Source organism: Anomaloglossus baeobatrachus (assembly GCF_048569485.1).
Source record: "Anomaloglossus baeobatrachus isolate aAnoBae1 chromosome 5 unlocalized genomic scaffold, aAnoBae1.hap1 SUPER_5_unloc_20, whole genome shotgun sequence".
In the NCBI taxonomy this organism is placed as follows: Eukaryota; Metazoa; Chordata; class Amphibia; order Anura; family Aromobatidae; genus Anomaloglossus; species Anomaloglossus baeobatrachus.
In genome coordinates this window covers 567,751-590,782 of record NW_027441796.1, presented here as the reverse complement: position 1 = coordinate 590,782, position 23,032 = coordinate 567,751, and the positions used below count along the sequence as shown (strand labels likewise).

At 49.1% G+C, this 23,032-nt stretch overlaps 1 protein-coding gene across 1 annotated transcript in view; it reads left to right on the top strand.

Moving 5' to 3' along the window:
• The window catches only part of LOC142258985 (uncharacterized), a 97,329-nt gene extending 75,564 nt beyond the window's left edge, over positions 1-21,765 (top strand). The window contains exon 18 of the mRNA XM_075331526.1: positions 19,891-21,765. Coding sequence (XP_075187641.1) covers positions 19,891-20,924 — 1,034 coding nt within the window. The 3' untranslated portion in view covers positions 20,925-21,765. The remainder of the gene's footprint in view (positions 1-19,890) is intronic.
• Positions 21,766-23,032: the final 1,267 nt, after the last annotated feature.

The window sequence follows — 23,032 nt, the reverse complement described above, 5'->3', positions numbered from 1 at the left end:
GACGCCGAACGCACCTCCCCCTTGAAGGAGGGATTGTTCGGCGGCCACAGTGACGTCGCTGAACAGGTATGTGCGTGTGATGCTGCTGTAGCGATATTGTTCGCTACGCCAGCGATCACCGCATGTCACACGAACGACGGGGGCGGGTGCTATTGCTCGCGACATCGCTAGCAATCGCTAGCGATGTCTCAGCATGTAAAGCACCCTTTAGGCTTCAGTTTAAAAAAGAAAAAACATGAGTAGTCCCTGTGCACCAGGTATTGCGGCTTAATCTATATATATAATTGCCTTATTCTGTCTGTCTGTCTTGCTCCAAAATTGTGTCTCGTGACAGTGTCACCGTAAGTGTCATAAAAGTGACAACTGTCGGATTGGCCGCCGGGCTCGGCCTGCCCCCCCCCCCCCACAGATTGGCCGTTCACCTCGGCCTGGCCCCGCCCCCCGCATGGATTAGCCGCTCTGGGCTCGGCCTGGCTTTGCCCCCCCACGTATTGGCTGCTCGCCTCGGCCTGGCCCCGCCCCCCACATGGATTAGCCGCTCGCCCCGGACCTCCGCACGCATCGCCCGCTCCAGCGTACAACGGCTCCCGGTACACATGTGCAGGGAGCCGGCATACACTGCGGTCAATAATGAAGTGTCATGCAGCGGTGAAAGAGTTAAAGACACGGCAAGACACTTCATTATAGGCAGCGGGCACCCCCAGAAGAGAGAAGACAGAAGAAAGAAGACCCCGCAGTCATACTCACCAGACGCCGACCGGGAGCAGGTGAGCGCATCAAGGTCCTGCAGCGGCGGAACACACACATGTAATGATGTGCCAGGGGCGCCTCCGGCCTTGTAGTCGTGGTCGTAGTTTTCAGGCTTACCCCTGGCTCCACCACTACCTCAAGGTCGGGAACTGACTTGGTGGGGCAGAGTGTGGTGGTGTAATCGTCGGTCGTTGTACAAACAGTCTTCAGGCAGGATGTGGTGAAAACAAAAGACATCTTTTATTACACTCGCCTTCACAATCCGGCTGCTTGCAGAAAACACTTCTTGGAGCTGGGGGACAACCTGCCCTAACGTACCCTCGCGTGGGGATGTGCCCTGGTTAATCCGCTTCGCCGGGCTCCCACTTCGGTTACACACACACACCGGACCCACACCGGTTGCTTCACTCTCTGAGGTTCCGTTCACTCCCGTTCTCTCCGGCGCCCCCTATGGATTCAGCTCCCACACTCTGCCCCTTGGTGTTCACTCTCTCACGTCCCGGATCCAACTGTCTCTCTCACACACACACATACACTTCTCTTTCCTCCCCCTGATTTCTGCCGGCTCCTCCTTCCACTGTGGTGCCAGCCGTCCCACCCGGCCACTAGGGGGTGCCCTAACACAATACAAATAAAACACTTTTATTAGGCTGGTTTCACACTACGTCTTTTTAACATGCGTCAGCAACGTTTTTTTGCTGCAAAAGCGGATCCTGCTTTTACAGCAAAAAACGCATGCAAACGCATGTTTACTTTGCAGGATCCTGTCACTGGATGTTTAGGGGCGGGCATTGGAGTCATGTGATCGGGAGTGAGGGGAACTAGACTGGGAGCCGGCTTCTGACAGCTGCAGACGCTGGTAACCAAGGTAAACATCGGCCTTGGATACCCGATATTTATCTTGGTTAGGAGTGTCTGCAGCTGCTAGGAGCAGGGCTGTCTGTACACGTTACCAACGTAAACATCGGGTAACTAAGAGAAGTGGTTACCCGATATTTACCTTGGTTACGAGTGTCCGCAGCTCTCAGGTGGGAGAGAGAGGGAGGGGAGGAAGGGGGAAAGACAGAGAGAGAGAGGGAGGGTGAGGGAGGGAGGAGGAGAGAGAGACAGATCACGCGAGACTGGTTCTGGGCATGCTCAGTAGAGCAAGCAGGATCCTGCCTATCAGCACGCCAGCGTTCACATGAGTTTGTGTGCTGTTTAGTCAGGATCCGGTGACTTGCAGTATTTTGACGCAGCTCAAAAACGCTACAAGTAGCGTTTTTGAAAGATGTTAAAAAACTGCAAGTCGCTGGATCCTCACTATAACGCACGCAAACGCAGGTGAACGCATGTTAACGCGAGTCCATTGCAAATGCATTGAAATGAAAACGCATTTGCACTGGATCCGCTTTTCCGCTAAAAAAACGTTCAGGACGGATGTTAAATAAACGTAGTGTGAAACCAGCCTTAATGACATTTCCGGTTAACTAAGCTTCCCTTTGCAGGGGGTCTGCTCACACACACACACATAAGAACAGACACACACACACACACACACACATAAGAACAGACACACACACATCAGATCACACTCACTCACTGTCACACACACCTCACACACATATCAGATCGCATCCACACACAACAACATCCAGTGATATCGCTTACTTCTCGGCGGCGATACTGTGCGTGCAGTGACCTTCCAGGACCTGCCGGAGGATCACATGGCCGGAAGCATGTGGTATCTCCGGATGTTGTGAGTGTGTGAGCGCGTATGTGCGATATCGTCAGTGTGTGTGTGCGTGTATGAGATCGGGTGTGTGCGTTTATCCGATCGGGTGTGTGCGTGTGTTCTGATGTGTGAGTGTATGCGATCGGATCTGTGAGTGTCGGCAGAGGAGCACGGCGTGCAGCATAGCTGCTGGGACCGCCCACCGGAGGGCACAGGGAGAAGTGGGGTGTGAGTGTATGCGATCAGATGTGTGCGTGTATACTGTCTGATGTGTGACTGTGGAGCACGATGGGGAGTGCGCAGCATGGGGGATGGAACACGATGGTGGGTGCGCAGCATGGGGGATGGAGCACGATGGGGGGATGCGCAGCATGGGGGATGGAGCCCGATGGGGAGTGCGCAGCATGGGGGATGGAGCACGATGGGGGGTGCGCAGCATGGGGGATGGAGCACGATGGGTGCACAGCATGGGAGATGGAGCACGATGGGGGGTGCGCAGCATGGGGAATGGAGCACGATGGGGGGTGCGCAGCATGAGGGATGGAGCACGATGGGGGATGGAGCACGATGGGGGGTGCGCAGCATGGGGGATGGAGCACGATGGGGGGTGCGCAGCATGGGGGATGGAGCACGATGGGGGTGCACACCTCCCCCAAAACACACACACAGCGCCACACGCGCACCGCACAACACACCACACACACACTGGGAACCACAAACACCGCCCTACACAGACAACGCCGCACACACACAACACCCAACACACAAACACCGCGGCATACACAAATATACGCACATACCGCGCAACACACACACTGCACAAAACATACCTCCCCAAAACACACACACGCACTCCACACCCACACAAACCACGCAACACACACATCTCCACACACACAGAACGCTGTAGACACACAGCCAGGGCCGTATTTGCCATTAGGCACTTGAGGGCACGTGCCTGGGGCGGCGCCTTCCAGGGGGGCGGCGCCCAAACCAAAATTTAAAAAAAAAAAAATATTTTTTTTTTTAAATCTTCCTCCCTCCTCCAAACTCTTTATTAAATCCGGCGCCTTTTTGGAGGAGGGAGGGGGCGCCGCAGTCATTTATAACACGCGACTATAAATGAAACTGTGAGCGTGCCGGCACTTCCGGGGTCAGAGGAGCTGTAAATCAGCTCCCCGCCCCGACGTGCTGCCGTGCGCTCACTGTGCAGAGGTCACAGCAGCGTGAGGCAGCGCCGCGCAGAGGAGGACGGGAAATGGAGCCGCCGCCGAGGAAGATGAGATGATGATCCTGCCACCGCCACCACCACCGCGGAGAACGGGAGATGCCGCCTGGAGCAGGTAAGCGCTTTACAGCCGAAGACAGCGCCGAACAAGCAACCCGGGGGGGAGAGGGGGGATGCCGGAGGATGTGGGGGCGCAACATGGAGGATGGGGGGATGGAACATGATATGGGGGCGCAACATGGAGGATGGGGGGATGGAACATGATATAGGGGCGCAACATGGAGGATGGGGGGATGGAACATGATATGGGGGCGCAACATGGAGAATGGGGGGATGGAACATGATATGGGGGCGCAACATGGAGGATGGGGGGATGGAACATGATATGGGGGCGCAACATGGAGGATGGGGGGATGGAACATGATATGGGGGCGCAACATGGAGGATGGGGGGATGGAACATGATATGGGGGCGCAACATAGAGGATGGGGGATGGAACATGATATGGGGGCGCAACATGGAGAATGGGGGGATGGAACATGATATGGGGGCGCAACATGGAGAATGGGGGGATGGAACATGATATGGGGGCGCAACATGGAGGATGGGGGGATGGAACATGATATGGGGGCGCAACATGGAGGATGGGGGGATGGAACATGATATGGGGGCGCAACATGGAGGATGGGGGGATGGAACATGATATGGGGGCGCAACATGGAGGATGGGGGGATGGAACATGATATGGGGGCGCAACATGAAGGATGGGGGGATGGAACATGATATGGGGGCGCAACATGGAGGATGGGGGGATGGAACATGATATGGGGGCGCAACATGGAGGATGGGGGGATGGAACATGATATGGGGGCGCAACATGGAGGATGGGGGATGGAACATGATATGGGGGCGCAACATGGAGGATGGGGGGATGCAGCATGATGTGGGGGTGCAACATGGAGGATGGGGGGGATGCAGCATGATGTGGGGGCGCAACATGGAGGATGGGGGGGGATGCAGCATGATGTGGGGGCGCAACATGGAGGATGGGGGGATGAAGCATGATGTGGGGGCGCAACATGGAGGATGGGGGGGATGAAGCATGATGTGGGGGCGCAACATGGAGGATGGGGGGGATGAAGCATGATGTGGGGGCGCAACATGGAGGATGGGGGGATGGGGGGATGCAGCATGATGTGGGGGTGCAACATGGAGGATGGGGGGATGCAGCATGATGTGGGGGCGCAACATGGAGGATGGGGGGGATGCAGCATGATGTGGGGGCGCAACATGGAGGATGGGGGGGATGAAGCATGATGTGGGGGCGCAACATGGAGGATGGGGGGGATGAAGCATGATGTGGGGGCGCAACATGGAGGATGGGGGGGATGAAGCATGATGTGGGGGCGCAACATGGAGGATGGGGGGGATGAAGCATGATGTGGGGGCGCAACATGGAGGATGGGGGGGCGCAGCATGGGGGATGGAGCAGAATGGGAAAATGGGGGGGGAGGCAAAATGAGGGAGGGTGGTGGACAGTATAGCGAATGGGAGTTACAGTATGGAGAATGAGAGGCATGGTATGGTGAATGGGGTAGCACGGGGGGAGGCATGGTATGGTGAATGGGGTAGCACGGGGGGAGGCATGGTATGGTGAATGGGGTAGCACGGGGGGAGGCATGGTATGGAGAATGGGGTAGCACGGGGGGAGGCATGGTATGGTGAATGGGGTAGCACGGGGGGAGGCATGGTATGGTGAATGGGGTAGCACGGGGGGAGGCATGGTATGGTGAATGGGGTAGCACGGGGGGAGGCATGGTATGGTGAATGGGGTAGCACGGGGGGAGGCATGGTATGGTGAATGGGGTAGCACGGGGGGAGGCATGGTATGGTGAATGGGGTAGCACGGGGGGAGGCATGGTATGGTGAATGGGGTAGCACGGGGGGAGGCATGGTATGGTGAATGGGGTAGCACGGGGGGAGGCATGGTATGGAGAATGGGGTAGCACGGGGGGAGGTATGGTATGGAGAATGGGAAAGCATGGGGGGTACTCTGTATGGAAGGGGAACTATGGTGGGCTTGGTATGGAGGGGGCTTGATATGGAGAAGGGGCAGCATGGGGAGCGCTCAGTTAGGTGCCTGGAGGGGCTGGGTATACAGAATGCGAAGCATAAGGCTCATTATAGAGTGGGGACATCATGAGGGGGACAGTGAAGTGTGGGCTGCATGGAGAGGTGGGGACAGTGGAGGTCATAGTTCATAAGTGAGGAAGGTCTGGAGGGTATAATTCAGTGGGGAGGACAGTGGGGGTTTTCATGTGAGGGGGCAGTGTAGTGGAAATGTTATAGGAGAGAATGTGGAGGCCGTATACTGTAAGTGACACGGTGTGGGGTCATTCTTTGTGCTGTGAGCTCAGTGATGGGCAATTATTTATTCTTGGGCACAGATTTGGGCTTACTTAGGGTGGTTATTCTTTAGTGAGAATTATGAGTCTGTCACCAGATTTTTGCCACCTAATTTGAGAGCAGCATAATGTAGGGGCAGAGATCCTGATTCCAGTGTTGTCACTTACTGGGCTGCTTAGTGTAGTTTTGATAACATCACTGTTTAATCAGCAGTAGTTATCATTACAGGACTACTTGGTGTGCTGCAGGTAGTCCAGCATATTCATGAGCTCTGTATAACTGCGAGATCTGCAGCAGAGAAAATGACAGCAAACAGCTCAGTAAGTGACACATTGCTGGAATCAGGGGCTCTGTCTCTACATTATGCTGCTCTCAGAGGGGGGGAAAATATCCTGGTGACAGATTCCCTATACGGGCACCATTGCAGTATGTGCTGCAGCAGACCAAATAAGAGGGGAGTCCTGGGAGACGCAGGACAATGTGTTGCTAAGAGCGATGACATTTTACTTTTACTCCCAAAATGCCAATTAATCTGCAGACACATTTATACAGGGGACGTCGCTCTGGCATGTACAGTTTTACCTTAATATTTTATTATATATATGCAGACTGTTCTGTCCCCCATGGTGCGGCCGATGTCTTGGTGCAGATGTGCACCCTCCTATTTGCATATTAAAGACAGTCCCTCGTCCTTAGGTGAGAGTCAGTGCTGTCTAAAATCACTTAGCATTTCTGCACGTGTCCTGACACTGGAGGAGCAGAGTAGCACTCCAAGTGTCAGTGTGGGTGCGCCTGCAATGTGACTGCAGTGTCCGCGTGGGTGCGCCTGCAATGTGACTACAGTGTCCGCGTGGGTGCGCCTGCAATGTGACTGCAGTGTCCGCGTGGGTGCGCATGCAATGTGACTGCAGTGTCCGCATGCAATGTGACTGCAGTGTCCGCATGCAATGTGACTGCAGTGTCCGCATGCAATGTGACTGCAGTGTCCGCATGCAATGTGACTGCAGTGTCCGCATGCAGTGTGACTGCAGTGTCCGCGTGGGTGCGCCTGCAATGTGACTGCAGTGTCCGCGTGGGTGCGCATGCAATGTGACTGCAGTGTCCGCATGCAATGTGACTGCAGTGTCCGCATGCAATGTGACTGCAGTGTCCGCATGCAATATGACTGCAGTGTCCGCATGCAATGTGACTGCAGTGTCCGCATGCAATGTGACTGCAGTGTCCGCATGCAATGTGACTGCAGTGTCCGCATGCAGTGTGACTGCAGTGTCCGCGTGGGTGCGCCTGCAATGTGACTGCAGTGTCCGCATGCAATGTGACTGCAGTGTCCGCGTGGGTGCGCATGCAATGTGACTGCAGTGTCCGCATGCAATGTGACTGCAGTGTCCGCATGCAATGTGACTGCAGTGTCCGCATGCAGTGTGACTGCAGTGTCCGCGTGGGTGCGCATGCAATGTGACTGCAGTGTCCGCATGCAATGTGACTGCAGTGTCCGCATGCAATGTGACTGCAGTGTCCGCATGCAGTGTGACTGCAGTGTCCGCGTGGGTGCGCATGCAATGTGACTGCAGTGTCCGCATGCAATGTGACTGCAGTGTCCGCATGCAATGTGACTGCAGTGTCCGCATGCAATATGACTGCAGTGTCCGCATGCAATGTGACTGCAGTGTCCGCATGCAATGTGACTGCAGTGTCCGCATGCAATGTGACTGCAGTGTCCGCATGCAATGTGACTGCAGTGTCCGCATGCAATGTGACTGCAGTGTCCGCATGCAATGTGACTGCAGTGTCCGCATGCAGTGTGACTGCAGTGTCCGCGTGGGTGCGCCTGCAATGTGACTGCAGTGTCCGCGTGGGTGCGCATGCAATGTGACTGCAGTGTCCGCATGCAATGTGACTGCAGTGTCCGCATGCAATGTGACTGCAGTGTCCGCATGCAATGTGACTGCAGTGTCCGCATGCAATGTGACTGCAGTGTCCGCATGCAATGTGACTGCAGTGTCCGCATGCAGTGTGACTGCAGTGTCCGCGTGGGTGCGCCTGCAATGTGACTGCAGTGTCCGCGTGGGTGCGCATGCAATGTGACTGCAGTGTCCGCATGCAATGTGACTGCAGTGTCCGCATGCAATGTGACTGCAGTGTCCGCATGCAATATGACTGCAGTGTCCGCATGCAATGTGACTGCAGTGTCCGCATGCAATGTGACTGCAGTGTCCGCATGCAATGTGACTGCAGTGTCCGCGTGGGTGCGCCTGCAATGTGACTACAGTGTCCGCAAGGGTGCGCCTGCAATGTGACTGCAGTGTCCGCGTGGGTACGCATGCAATGTGACTGCAGTGTCCGCATGCAATGTGACTGCAGTGTCCGCATGCAATGTGACTGCAGTGTCCGCATGCAATGTGACTGCAGTGTCCGCGTGGGTGCGCCTGCAATGTGACTGCAGTGGGTGCGCCTGCAATGTGACTGCAGTGTCCGCGTGGGTGCGCCTGCAATGTGACTGCAGTGTCCGCGTGGGTGCGCCTGCAATGTGACTGCAGTGTCCGCGTGGGTGTGCATGCAATGTGACTGCAGTGTCCGCGTGGGTGCGCCTGCAATGTGACTGCAGTGTCCGCGTGGGTGCGCCTGCAATGTGACTGCAGTGTCCGCATGCAGTGTGACTGCAGTGTCCGTGTGGGTGCTCCTGCAGTGTGACTGCCTGTATTTGACTGCCGATTCAATGAGGAAGGTTGTTGAAGTGAGCAGAGAGCAGATCACAGCGCCGTGTTCCCCTCCTCACTGTGCTCCTCCTGTGTTGGATGCACACATGCACTGACGCTTGGCGTGTGCCGCTGTGCTCCTCCTGTGTTGGATGTACACATGCACTGACGCTTGGAGTGTGCCGCTGTGCTCCTCCTCTGTTGTGTGCACACCCGCACTGACGCTTGGCGTGTGCCGTTGTGCTCCTCCTGTGTTGTGTGCACACTCGCACTGACGCTTGGAGTGTGCCGCAGTGTTGGGTGCGGTGCAGTCAGGAGATCTGGTGTTCCGGTGCTCACTCTCACCAATGGATCACTATTAATCAAGACACAGGCCTGGCTAGTATTTTCCTATATTCGGTGGTAATTGTGCACCAGGCTTAGGCCGCGCAGAAATGTCCTCATTTTCATATCAAATGTGGCTTTTTCAGTGAACATTAAAGGGAACCTGTTACACCCTTTTTCAATTTTAAACTGCCCCTAATGTCTTGTTAGTGACGCAACGTAAGTGATGCACATTTTCTGACAAGACGATAAAGCAGTTTAATATTAAAGGTTGTGACCAGTTCCTTTTAAGCTGAACTATATGGGTGGGATTATTTCTCCACAGATCATGTCCCCCATATAAATATTTCCGCAGTCTAGGTGTCATTTTGGGGTGACAGATTCCCTTTCAGTCAACTTAAAAATCATCTCACCTGACGAATGAACGTTTTTTGCTCGTGCATCGGGTGACGGACACTGTTTAGATAAATCAGTTTCCCATCTTTGGCTGCAGTGTGAATGCTGCTTTAAAGGGGTTTTCTCACATTGGGAACTTACCCCCTATCCTTGGGATGGGCAATAACTTTCCAATCGCTGGGGGTCCGACTACCGTGGCCCCGAGTGTTTCCCAGAACCAGAACATGCAGACAGAATGGATTCCGGGAGTAAAATTTCATAGTCCTGTCTCCTGAGCTGTGCACTTAAGAGGTCTTTTGAGCAATTGGTGGGGGTCTCAAGTCCCACCCCATGATGCCCCTTCTCCCTACTGAGCCCACCTCTGCCCTACTAATCTCCTCAGAATTAATGGACCTAAACCTATAAGATCTCGTCCAAAAGTTAAGTCTACTGCCTGGGACTAATCAGTATTGTGGTTCTTATATGGTCCACAGTCTAATGGTGGCTGGTAACAACTACCAGCATCTCCTTACCATTGTTAAGGACATACTGAGAGTTGTACGTTAATGAAATACATAGATGTATATGGGTCTAACCTGACACTGCACTTGATTGCTGTGTGAAGTTGGCAATGTATTCATGTACTGATGGTGGTTTTGGCGATGTATTGTCTTCAGGGTGGGTTTGGTGATGTATTATTGTATTTAGGGTGGTTTTGGTGATATTACTGTATTGACAGTAGTTCTGTTGATGTATTACTGTACTGACTGTAGTTTTGGTTACGTATTCTTATATTTAGTGTGGTTTTAGTTATGTATTACTGTACTGATGGTGGTTCTGGTGATAGTCATGTGGCTGTTGTAATCTTTACCTTATCAGTCTTGATCCTAAAACATAGGGTCAGCGTGCTGGACTAAAAATACAGCTATCTGCATGTCTGTCAGCCGAATAAGTAATAGACTAAAGCCCCCATACACTATAGTCTGATTTTTAGGCCGGCAGCTATCTTGCTCGGCTCTCCCATATACAGGAGCACTCATTCTGCCAATTGTTTCTGTGTTCTTTATTAGAGCCGCTGCTGGACATCTCCGACAGCAGCTTATCATTTAGAGGATAATAGGAGCTACACTCCGTAATTGGACATGCTGGATCCTTATTCCCCTGACAATCAGAATTGAGAGCCCCCATACACATTGGACTGTCAGCAGAACCTGTCGATATTGGCGGGTTTAGACAACTTTAGGTTAATGTGTATGGAGGTCTTAACTACTATCTGAAGGCTCTATCAGGGAATGTGCACACGTCTTGTAGATGTCTGTGAACCCCGGAATTATTCAGACAGAATACACTTCAGGACAGTCATCATTTTATCCTGAAGCAAATATTTTTTTTTTTTTGCTGTGGCTTCTTGGTTGTTTTTTCCAACATCTTTTAGCTACTGGATTTTACTTATTTTTTAAATGAACTAGTAAGCGGCATCCAAGCAGAAGCCGCTATATAATGGCCGGTCACAACTAGTAAGCGGCATCCAAGCAGCAGGCGTTATATAATGGACCGGTCACTGTCAGACGCTTCATGTCTGAGGAAACCTGACGCGCTTAAAAAAAAACTCCAAAGACTGAACATATGGACAGCAAGTCGTTTTACATTGCAGTGTATGAGTTCATTTCTTTAATATTTAGAGTTTGGGTTTTTTGGGCGGGTTATAGGGCGGATCTGTCTGAAAAAAAAAAAAAGCTGTGTGCACATACCCGTAATCTGACTGATCAGAAGGGGGCGCCACCACTGACAGTGCCTAGGGCAGGAAAAACCCCAAATACGGCCCTGCACACAGCGCTCCACAAACAACGCAACACACACAACGCAACACACATACAACACCGCTCTCACCCCCACCCAGACAACGCCCAGAACATTTACAGTGCCCTACACAAACACTGGCAACTACACACAACAACATCGATATATATATAACAAAAAACATACATTAACTACACAATAAATTCTAGACTACCCGATGCGTTAGAATCGGGCCACCTTCTAGTCTGTCATAAACCTGTAACTGCACTGCACCAGGCACGGTGTTGTGAAGCCATGATAAACATCTGTATTACAGCTCTGTGCAATTTTTGCTTGTGAGGGTTAACCGGGTAAACAGGCTGTTTAGGGACATTTTTAATATGGGTTTTCTGGAGGAGGGGGAATCTGGAAATTTTAACCTGTAATACACCTCCAACTGATGACAGCTTGTTGCTGCATCTGCGCAGCGTGGCAAAGTGACTGCCAAGTGACCTCCAAGTTCCCCTAACTGTTACCAGTGCTGATTACTGGGTGGCCACACTCCTGGATACCCGCTACTACATCAAGGTGCCATAGTTACTTCCATCACTGAAGCGTGGCCAAGTCCCCTCTTCATCACGGCCACAGTACCACCAAATTCAAAAATGGAAACAGAGATTTATTCTATGATTCAAAGCTGCCGTATTCAGACAGAACTTCCTGCTGTGAACAATAATTTATTGAAAACAAATGCTTCACATTCCCGGGATAGACACTGATCAGCATGGGTGAGCCGCTTCAAGTCTAAATTACTGGGACTGTCAGTATCAAGTCTACCTGGTGAATGTCCAGCGCAATTCCAAATTCAACTATGGGCTTTTTAAATGCAGCAACTAGACTGTCCACCACTGAGCAGAAAACTGGCTCCTGTGTAGGAACTGCTAAAAGAGACAGCCTCAGAATTGGTGCCCTGCTGAAAGTGCAGAGTTGGCACCTGAGGAGCATGGGCATCTTTTGTCAACAAGTCAGGCACCTGTCACGTCTGGTTTCTGAGCACTCTGTTGGATGCGGTTCCGTGGCCCATCTGTGTTATAATTGGGTGCTGTGTGGTGGATCTCTGGCAATCTTGGTTGTGAGCGTTACCCTGGTAAAGAGGCTGTTTAGGGGCCTTTTTTACAATTCGGTGGTCTGTGGTGGAAACCTGTCAATCTCAGCTCTGTGGGGAACTGGGAATACGGGCTCTGTAAGGTGAACTGGGAATACGGGCTCTGTAAGGTGAACTGGGAATACGGGCTCTGTAAGGGGAACTGGGAATACGGGCTCTGTAAGGGGAACTGGGAATACAGGCTCTGTAAGGAAAACTGGGAATACTGGCTCTGTAAGGTGAACTGGGAATACTGGCTCTGTAAGGTGAACTGGGAATACAGGCTCTGTAAGGTGAACTGGGAATACAGGCTCTGTAAGGTGAACTGGGAATACAGGCTCTGTAAGGTGAACTGGGAATATGGGCTCTGTAAGGTGAACTGGGAATACGGGCTCTGTAAGGTGAACTGGGAATACGGGCTCTGTAAGGTGAACTGGGAATACTGGCTCTGTAATGTGAACTGGGAATACTGGCTCTGTAAGGTGAACTGGAAATACTGGCTCTGTAAGGTGAACTGGGAATACTGGCTCTGTAAGGTGAACTGGGAATACTGGCTCTGTAAGGTGAACTGGAAATACGGGCTCTGTAAGGTGATCTGGAAATACTGGCTCTGTAAGGTGAACTGGGAATACGGGCTCTGTAAGGTGAACTGGGAATACGGGCTCTGTAAGGTGAACTGGGAATACTGGGTCTGTAAGGTGAACTGGGAATACTGGGTCTGTAAGGTGAACTGGGAATACGGGCTCTGTAAGGAGAACTGGGAGTACGGGCTCTGTAAGGTGAACTGGGAATACGGGCTCTGTAAGGTGAACTGGGAATACTGGCTCTGTAAGGTGAACTGGGAATACAGGCTCTGTAAGGTGAACTGGGAATACTGGCTCTGTAAGGTGAACTGGGAATACTGGCTCTGTAAGGTGAACTGGGAATACTGGCTCTGTAAGGTGAACTGGGAATACTGGCTCTGTAAGGTGAACTGGGAATACTGGCTCTGTAAGGAGAACTGGGAATACTGGCTCTGTAAGGTGAACTGGGAATACTGGCTCTGTAAGGTGAACTAGGAATACTGGCTCTGTAAGGTGAACTGGGATTACGGGCTCTGTAAGGGGAACTGGGAATACTGGCTCTGTAAGGTGAACTGGGAATACTGGCTCTGTAAGGTGAACTGGGAATACTGGCTCTGTAAGGTGAACTGGGAATACTGGCTCTGTAAGGTGAACTGGGAATACTGGCTCTGTAAGGTGAACTGGGAATACTGGGTCTGTAAGGTGAACTGGGAATACTGGGTCTGTAAGGTGAACTGGGAATACGGGCTCTGTAAGGAGAACTGGGAGTACGGGCTCTGTAAGGTGAACTGGGAATACTGGCTCTGTAAGGTGAACTGGAAATACTGGCTCTGTAAGGTGAACTGGGAATAGGGGCTCTGTAAGGTGAACTGGGAATATAGGCTCTGTAAGGTGAACTGGGAATATAGGCTCTGTAAGGTGAACTGGGTATACGGGCTCTGTAAGGAGAACTGGGAATACTGGCTCTGTAAGGTGAACTGGGAATACTGGCTCTGTAAGGTGAACTGGGAATACGGGCTCTGTAAGGTGAACTGGGAATACGGGCTCTGTAAGGTGAACTGGGAATACGGGCTCTGTAAGGAGAACTGGGAGTACGGGCTCTGTAAGGTGAACTGGGAATACTGGCTCTGTAAGGTGAACTGGAAATACTGGCTCTGTAAGGTGAACTGGGAATAGGGGCTCTGTAAGGTGAACTGGGAATATAGGCTCTGTAAGGTGAACTGGGAATATAGGCTCTGTAAGGTGAACTGGGTATACGGGCTCTGTAAGGAGAACTGGGAATACTGGCTCTGTAAGGTGAACTGGGAATACTGGCTCTGTAAGGTGAACTGGGAATACGGGCTCTGTAAGGTGAACTGGGAATACGGGCTCTGTAAGGTGAACTGGGAATAGTGGCTCTGTAAGGTGAACTGGGAATACTGGCTCTGTAAGGTGAACTGGGAATACAGGCTCTGTAAGGTGAACTGGGAATACTGGCTCTGTAAGGTGAACTGGGAATACTGGCTCTGTAAGGTGAACCGGGAATACTGGCTCTGTAAGGTGAACCGGGAATACTGGCTCTGTAAGGTGACCTGGGAATACTGGCTCTGTAAGGTGAACCGGGAATACTGGCTCTGTAAGGTGAACTGGGAATACTGGCTCTGTAAGGTGAACTGGGAGTATGGGCTCTGTAAGGTGAACTGGGAGTATGGGCTCTGTAAGGTGAACTGTGAATACGGGCTCTGTAAGGTGAACTGGGAATACGGGCTCTGTAAGGTGAACTGTGAATACGGGCTCTGTAAGGTGACCTGGGAATACTGGCTCTGTAAGGTGACCTGGGAATACTGGTTCTGTAAGGTGAACTGGGAATACGGGCTCTGTAAGGTGAACTGGGAATACGGGCTCTGTAAGGTGAACTGTGAATACGGGCTCTGTAAGGTGAACTGGGAATACGGGCTCTGTAAGGTGAACTGTGAATACGGGCTCTGTAAGGTGAACTGGGAATACTGGCTCTGTAAGGTGAACTGGGAATACTGGCTCTGTAAGGTGAACTGGGAATACGGGCTCTGTAAGGTGAACTGGGAATACGGGCTCTGTAAGGTGAACTGGGAATACGGGCTCTGTAAGGTGAACTGGGAATACGGGCTCTGTAAGGTGAACTGGGAATACTGGCTCTGTAAGGTGAATTGGGAATACTGGCTCTGTAAGGTGAACCGGGAATACTGGCTCTGTAAGGAGAACCGGGAATACTGGCTCTGTAAGGTGAATTGGGAATACTGGCTCTGTAAGGTGAATTGGGAATACAGGCTCTGTAAGGTGAACTGGGAATACTGGCTCTGTAAGGTGACCTGGGAATACGGGCTCTGTAAGGTGAACTGGGAATACAGGCTCTGTAAGGGGAACTGGGAATACAGGCTCTGTAAGGTGAACTGGGAATACTGGCTCTGTAAGGTGAACTGGGAATACTGGCTCTGTAAGGTGAACTGGGAATATGGGCTCTGTAAGGTGAACTGGGAATACTGGGTCTGTAAGGTGAACCGGGAATACGGGCTCTGTAAGGGGAACTGGGAATACGGGCTCTGTAAGGTGAACTGGGAATACTGGCTCTGTAAGGTGAACCGGGAATACGGGCTCTGTAAGGTGAACCGGGAATACGGGCTCTGTAAGGGGAACTGGGAATACGGGCTCTGTAAGGTGAACCGGGAATACGGGCTCTGTAAGGTGTACTGGGAATATGGGCTTTGTAAGGTGTACTGGGAATACTGGCTCTGTAAGGTGTACTGGGAATACTGGCTCTGTAAGGTGAATTGGGAATACTGGCTCTGTAAGGTGAATTGGGAATACTGGCTCTGTAAGGTGAACTGGGAATACGGGCTCTGTAAGGGGAACTGGGAATACTGGCTCTGTAAGGTGAACTGGGAATACGGGCTCTGTAAGGTGAACTGGGAATACGGGCTCTGTAAGGGCCTTTTTTATATTGTTGGTCTGTGGAGAATCTCTCAAATCCATCTCTATGGGGACACTGTTATATTGTTGAGGTTCTGCTTTACTTGCTGTGTAACCATAATTGCTGTGGTGACAGAAGCCCTGTAAGTCACTTACCTATCCACATGTGTTTGCAGGGAAATTGTCCTGCTCTTACCTCCATTTACCTTCCTATTGCAGCTCCGAGCCCTCACCACGACCATTTTACAGCCCAGAACTGCGGCTCCCCATTGACTTGTATGGGGTTCGTTGTTCAGGGTCAAGTTCTGCTGCAAGTGAAGCGATGGCCGAGAGGACCACCGCAGTGCAGAGTAGGTTACAGTATACAAGACGAGGTGCGAACAACAAGGGTGTATTTATTAACAGGCGAGGAAAGATGTGGAGAGGCAGGTTCAGGCACGGGGTACACAGTGGTAAAACGTGATTTAACAACACTTTTGTATTCTCTAGCTGGTCCGCTCAATAGAACGGTGCTCCAGCTATTACAGGTTCAAGAAACACAAAAACAGTCAGGTACAATGCTACTCTGCACGTAACCTCTCTGGCCTCTGCTAAACGGGCCACACGGATGCCGTGCTCTACCTACTGAAGCCTACTTTAGCCCCTAGTATGTGCACAATATTCAACTCACAGTGATGCTGGGGACGTGGATCCAGTCCTGGGGACCCCCCAACAACAGTCTCATCCGGAGGTGCGCACTTCTCCTGGGCCGGGTTAAGGAGATCAAAATCTTCTTCTTGCTTCAGATTCCTCGCTTGTTCCCTGTTATCTGCAAATCTCTCTCTCGATTCAGAAGAAAAACTCCATTCCTCCGAGACACACCGGCTGTGTGTTCCTTCACACGCTTCTACAATCAAAACAGAAACTCCCTTCTCTTCTTACACTGGGGCTGTCCATTAGCACACTTTCTGCAGGGGGAGCAGAACATTCCATTACCCCTCAACATGGGGAGGTTTCTGTCTCTTAAAGTGGCAGCGTGTTTCTTATTGTCCATAGCAGTAGCACCCCCCAATACAAGCACACTTGTTTCTGGGTTGTTGTTTTCTTGGTCCATGGGTTCACTCATCACTAATCATAACTACAAGATTCTTAATGTTTCTCCCACTGAGAGCAATGAATCCATCTTCCTAGAATCTTGGCCTCTTATTGATGGATCTTCCTTCTTTCCCTTCTGATGAATGTGCTGATAGGGGCGTTTATATCCAAAGTTCAGCACAGAGTAACTGTAACATATGAGGGAGGTTAGGATTACCCCACAGTGGTTACATGGAGGCCGGGCAGCCCACCTACATCATTTCCAAAATGTAATTAGAGAAAAAAGGAAAGTAACACATAAAGATCTGATATTTTTACCTTGAAGAGCCTGAAAGATATTTTCTCTGAATTCTACAAATGTCCATTATATAAGAACTTGTACTGGAGCCGTCCATTGTGGAGTCCGAGAGGCAGAAAATAAATGTCTAATATTTCTTCAGGAAACTCATCTGACAGAAGATATTGGCCCCTACAATAGTTTGGATTGCCGAGAGCCCCCGAGCCACATACTGTAATTACTCCAGATGTGTCACCTCTAGTTACTAAATCACTGACGGTGAAGGCTATCGGGGTGGAGGGCGGTCATTTTAGTAGATGTGTTATTGTCTATAGTCACAGTGCTTCTCTATAGTAGCTCTTTTATCTGGCGCCTTCTCTCTGCTGTGATGAGCGTCCTCCTTGTTCGCAGGCCCATATGGATAATGTGTCCTATGTGATCAACACAGGCCAGCATTGCCGTCTTGAGCAGGCGCAGCCGGCTGAGGGCAAATTAAAGTAATGTAATGCGCAGGCCCGAGGAAATTTAAAGACTGCCGACACATACGCACTACAGAAGGGCATATCAAAGTGCGCCTGCACAGGACCGCAATGCCGATCTGTGTGGATGACATAGGACGCGTCATCCACATTGGGCTGGGCAGAAGGTGGACAGCTGTGGACACCAGAGACATCCATCGGACTGGAACCCCTTCAGGTGAGTATTATAAAAGTGTTTTTTACGTTATACAGAGCGGCCTGGGCTCTTACATACAGTATTCTAGAATGCCAAATCAGACAAAAAAATGGAGTAACACATCCACTAAAATATATAATTTATTGAAAAATTCTTATAAAAATCATATATCAAATAACAGTACAAAGGTCAAAATATAAGGAGGAAAATTATAGACAGAAATCCCACTAGTATGGGAGGAGAACCAAGAAAGTCCAATTACATTCAAAAGGAAAGTATCTGACTACAAAGCATCAGTCTCAGGTTGGGATGGGATAGTGTGTGTGTGTGTGTGTGTGTGTGTGTGTGTGTATATATATATATATATTATATATATATATATATATATATATATATATATATAATACACACACATTATGCAGCCCCACGTAGCATCATGCTGCCTCACGTAGCATCATGCAGCCCTATATAGAATTATGCACCCCCACATAGCAATATGCACCCCCCACATAGCATTATGCACTCTCACATAGGACTATACACCCCCCCATAGCATTATGCAACCCCAACCGAACAACCGTGTACTGAATAAATACATACTCCCCTCTCCTTGTTCCCCCGACGCTGCTCCTCATTTGCCCACTGTGTCTGTCCTCTGCACATATCAACACATGACGTCACTGCTGTGCTAAGCTGTCAGAGCACAGACACCGCAGGACAATGAGAGGGAGCGCTGAACTCTGTCTCATCATTGCTGTGGGCAGCCACGGCCGGCCGCCCCCAGCTTGCAGGCTCCATAACAGTAACGTGGCCTGCCTCTATTGGCGGTACGCCATTGGTGATGTCACTGCTGTGCTGAGCTGTCAGAGCACAGACACAGCGGAACAATGATGAGAGGGAGCGCTGCACTCTGTCTCATCATTGCTTTCAACTGTATCAGCATCTGTGATGCTGATATATTTGAAAGTGCGATCCTGGGCGGAGGGCCCAGTGTCAGAACTGACCCACAGGCCCAATACCAGTGATGTGCCCTTCCTATGTTGGCGGACCACCACTGCTGATGGATTAGCAGTTTGGTACATTCTTGGCCTACAAAATATTATTTGATGGCTTAATATTCAAATATACGGGAGGCAAAATTAACAAAGAGGGTTGAACATCATGATCTCCTGGTTACTGAGGTCTACAGTTAGATTGTAAAGTGTTTTTATTTTAGTAAAGAATTAAAATTTGTATAGCTTGCAATTTCTTTAGTTATGTTATGCTTGCAGGTGCGAATGGGAGTGGACCTACTGGGCCGCAGTGCTGGCTCAACCAGGAGGAGCATAACTACTTGACTACCTTGTCTTCACTAGAGGCTGTGATGGTGAGGATAGGCTTGTGCTGGAAGGTAGCCGCTTGGTGCTACTTCAGGGAGTCCCAGTACTGCGACAGCTAGCCTCAGGCGTTGGGGATAGGATACTGACAGTCACTGCAGGTCTGCAGGCACTGCTGGTATAGATAAATGCAGCAGGTATGCCAAGCACAGCAGATAATAGGATGCAGACACCCACAGCATAAGACTCAGGAAATGGATCTGACAACTAGCAACAAGTCTCTAAAGATAGACTATGTTGCCCAGGCACCTACCAAAGGGGGAGGATGCCTTAAATACCTAGTGCCTCTCAGCCATAGGTTGAGAGACACTTGTTGGTTAGGGCATGCTGGTCTTTTAAGATTAGGTGCTCGTGCCCTAAGTGTACTCCCAAAAGTTCTGCATGGTGTGTGCAGGCCCTGGGAGACAGCAGAAGGGATTGAGGTCATGGAAGCCACTAATTAGTGACCGGGAGGGTAAGTGTGGTGGAGTCCCCTCTGGGAAAAGGCTGTAGGATATTGTGAGGAAGCCGGTAAAGGCGTTACAAGCTATTTTATAAATATCCTTAAATTTGAATATATTAAAAAATATTTTTATTCTTGGCAGATAACTGTAACAGGAGATTAGAAGCACAACTGACATCTTCAATTTTAACATCAGAAGACCTTGATATCACACAAGATATAACTGAAGTGAATGCTACTATTCCAGATATACCATCATCCCTTTACAGCAAAGATATATCATCTGATTCTTTTAAACAAGTCTTATCCTCTGATTCATCACAGACTATGAAGAAAAATAAATGTCTCAAAAGAGGCATTAAAAATGGAAGTGTTCTTACAGGAAAGAAGCCATTTTCATCTTCAGAATATCGAAAAATACATAAAAATATTCACACAGGGGAGAGAAGATTTTCTTCAGAGTCTGTTAGTAAGCAGAGAACTCACACAGGAGAGAAGCCTTTTTCATGTTCAGAATGTGGGAAATGTTTTAACCGAAAATCACATCTTGTTACACATCAGAGAATTCACACAGGGGAGAAGCCTTTTTCGTGTTCAGAATGTGAGAAATGTTTTGCAGTGAAATCAAATCTTGCTAAACACCAGAGGACTCACACAGGGGAGAAGCCTTTTTCATGTTCAGAGTGTGGGAAATGTTTTGTAGATCAATCAAGTCTTGTTATGCATCAGAAAACTCACACAGGGCAGAAGCCGTATTCATGTTCAGAATGTGGGAAATGTTTTACCCATAAATCGCATCTTGTTACACATCAGAGAATTCACACAGGGGAGAAGCCTTTTTCATGTTCAGAATGTGGGAAATGTTTTAACCGAAAATCACAACTTGTTACACATCAGAGAATTCACACAGGGGAGAAGCCTTTTTTATGTTCAGAATGTGGGAAATGTTTTGTAGAGAAATCAAATCTTGCAAAACACCAAAGAATTCACACAGGGGAGAAGCCTTTTTCATGTTCAGAATGTGGGAAATGTTTTTCAGAGAAATCAGTTCTTGCTCAACACCAAAGAATTCACACAGGAGAGAAACCCTTTTCATGTTCAGAATGTGGAAAATGTTTTACACACAAATGGAATCTTTTTAAACATAGCAAAACTCACAATTGTAGAACCTATTAGCATACGTAGAAGGTGGGAAATGTTTCACTTAAATTATAATTTGTTGACCACTAAAAGAAATTCACATGGGGAGAAAATCTAGATTTGAGAAACTGAACAAGAAAACACAAAAGAGACAGTAAAAGTAAAGGAAAGAAAGTAAAGAAGAAAGGGAAAGCACACTAGAAGCTACATTAGAATTATAATATATACAGTTACTAATAGACGTCTGTTTTCTAAAAATCAAATAAGCGATATTCCATGTACATGGAACATTTCATTTATTTATTCACTATATGGACAAGAGTATTACTATTGAGGATGAGACTCAAGTGGTCTCTCGGGATCTGACTGCTGTTTCAAATTATATTGTCATATGTTCACTTGGAGAAGTATATAACAGACTACGAGTTAGTTATAACTATCTCCATGACAGATGCCACGGGTTCTGTGTCAGTTTATTGTTCAGAACACTTTATAGTTCTAGATAAGAAAAGGGTGTAGACAAAATATATAGTCCAATCAAGTATCGCAGGTCGGGCTCAGGACGTATAGGAATTTGCATAGTCTCTGCTGGATTGGTCAGTCCATACGTTGAGAAATCTTGGGTGGTGGCCAGGATATAGGAGCCATCTTTAAATCGCATGTGCTTACGTATTGTATTAAGGAACATCATTGCATATATATATATATATACACACATATACAGTCAGGGCCAGAAATATTTGGACAGTGACACAAGTTTTGTTATTTTAGCTGTTTACAAAAACATGTTCAGAAATACAATTATATATATATATATAATATGGGCTGAAAGTGCACACTCCCAGCTGCAATATGAGAGTTTTCACATCCAAATCGGAGAAAGGGTTTAGGAATCATAGCTCTGTAATGCATAGCCTCCTCTTTTTCAAGGGACCAAAAGTAATTGGACAAGAGACTCTAAAGCTGGTGTCACACATAACGACGACGACAACAACGTCGCTGCAACGTCACCATATTCTGTGACGTTGCAGCGACCTCAACAGCGACGTCGCTGTGTGTGACACATAACAACGATCAGACCCCTGCTGCGAAATCGCTGCTCGCTCCTGAATGTTTCAGGTCATTTTTTGATCGCTGTTATCCCGCTGCGCCATGCTGATAAGCGCTGCATCCTTGTGTTTGACACCACAGCAGCGACCATCGCTACGACGCTGAAAACAGTGACGTAGGACTGAAGGCAGGATAAGGGCGTGTTTTTGCGGTCTATTTTGCAACGCCCCTATGACTCCGATTGGTGGTTACAACAGCGTTCCGATTGGGTACCTTGCCGAAGGCGTCACTGTGAATACATCCATTTTTTGTTCTACGAAGTACATTCTCTGTCTGGCGTCGCTACTGTGTCGTGTTTTCTGGATCTTTCATCAGACCTCTTATCAGACCTTGTGATTGAAAAGGTAGGTATGCTTTGAAATTGTTGTATATAGGATAGTACTTTTGTATACGGGAACAGTATTGTACTACTTGAATTCTTGTACTTAGGGAACCAATATTATAATATTTATATTCTTATACACAGGGAGCAGTAGTTATATTCTTGGATATAGTGGGCAATATTATAGTTGTATTCTGGGTCAGTATTATAGTAGTTATATTCTTGGATATAGGGGGCAGTATTATAGTTGTTATATTGTTGTATATAGTGGGCAGTTTTATAGTTGTTATATTGTTGTATATAGGGGGCAGTATTATAGTACTTATATTCTTGTATATAGGGGGCAGTATTATAGTTGTTATATTAATTTATTTACATAGCTGGAAGTATTTTAGCTTTTATATTCCGGTATATAGGAATATACATACATAGTGTTGAAAATTCTCTTATTTCGTTTTATTTTTGCAGTTTGCACATCATGGATGATATGCAGTGTGCTGTTGTAGTTGCTGCAATGCTGGTGGAGGAAGCTCGGCGACAAGATGAGGCACGGATGCTAGAGAGGCGTTCAAAGCGAAAGCGTCGCATGTGGACCAGAGAGTGGCTGCAGAGGAGGTCCAAATTCTCACACATGCAACTTATAAGAGAGCTGCAGGAGAAGGATCCTCATGATTTCCGCAACTATCTGCGGATGTCAGAGGAATCCTTCAAA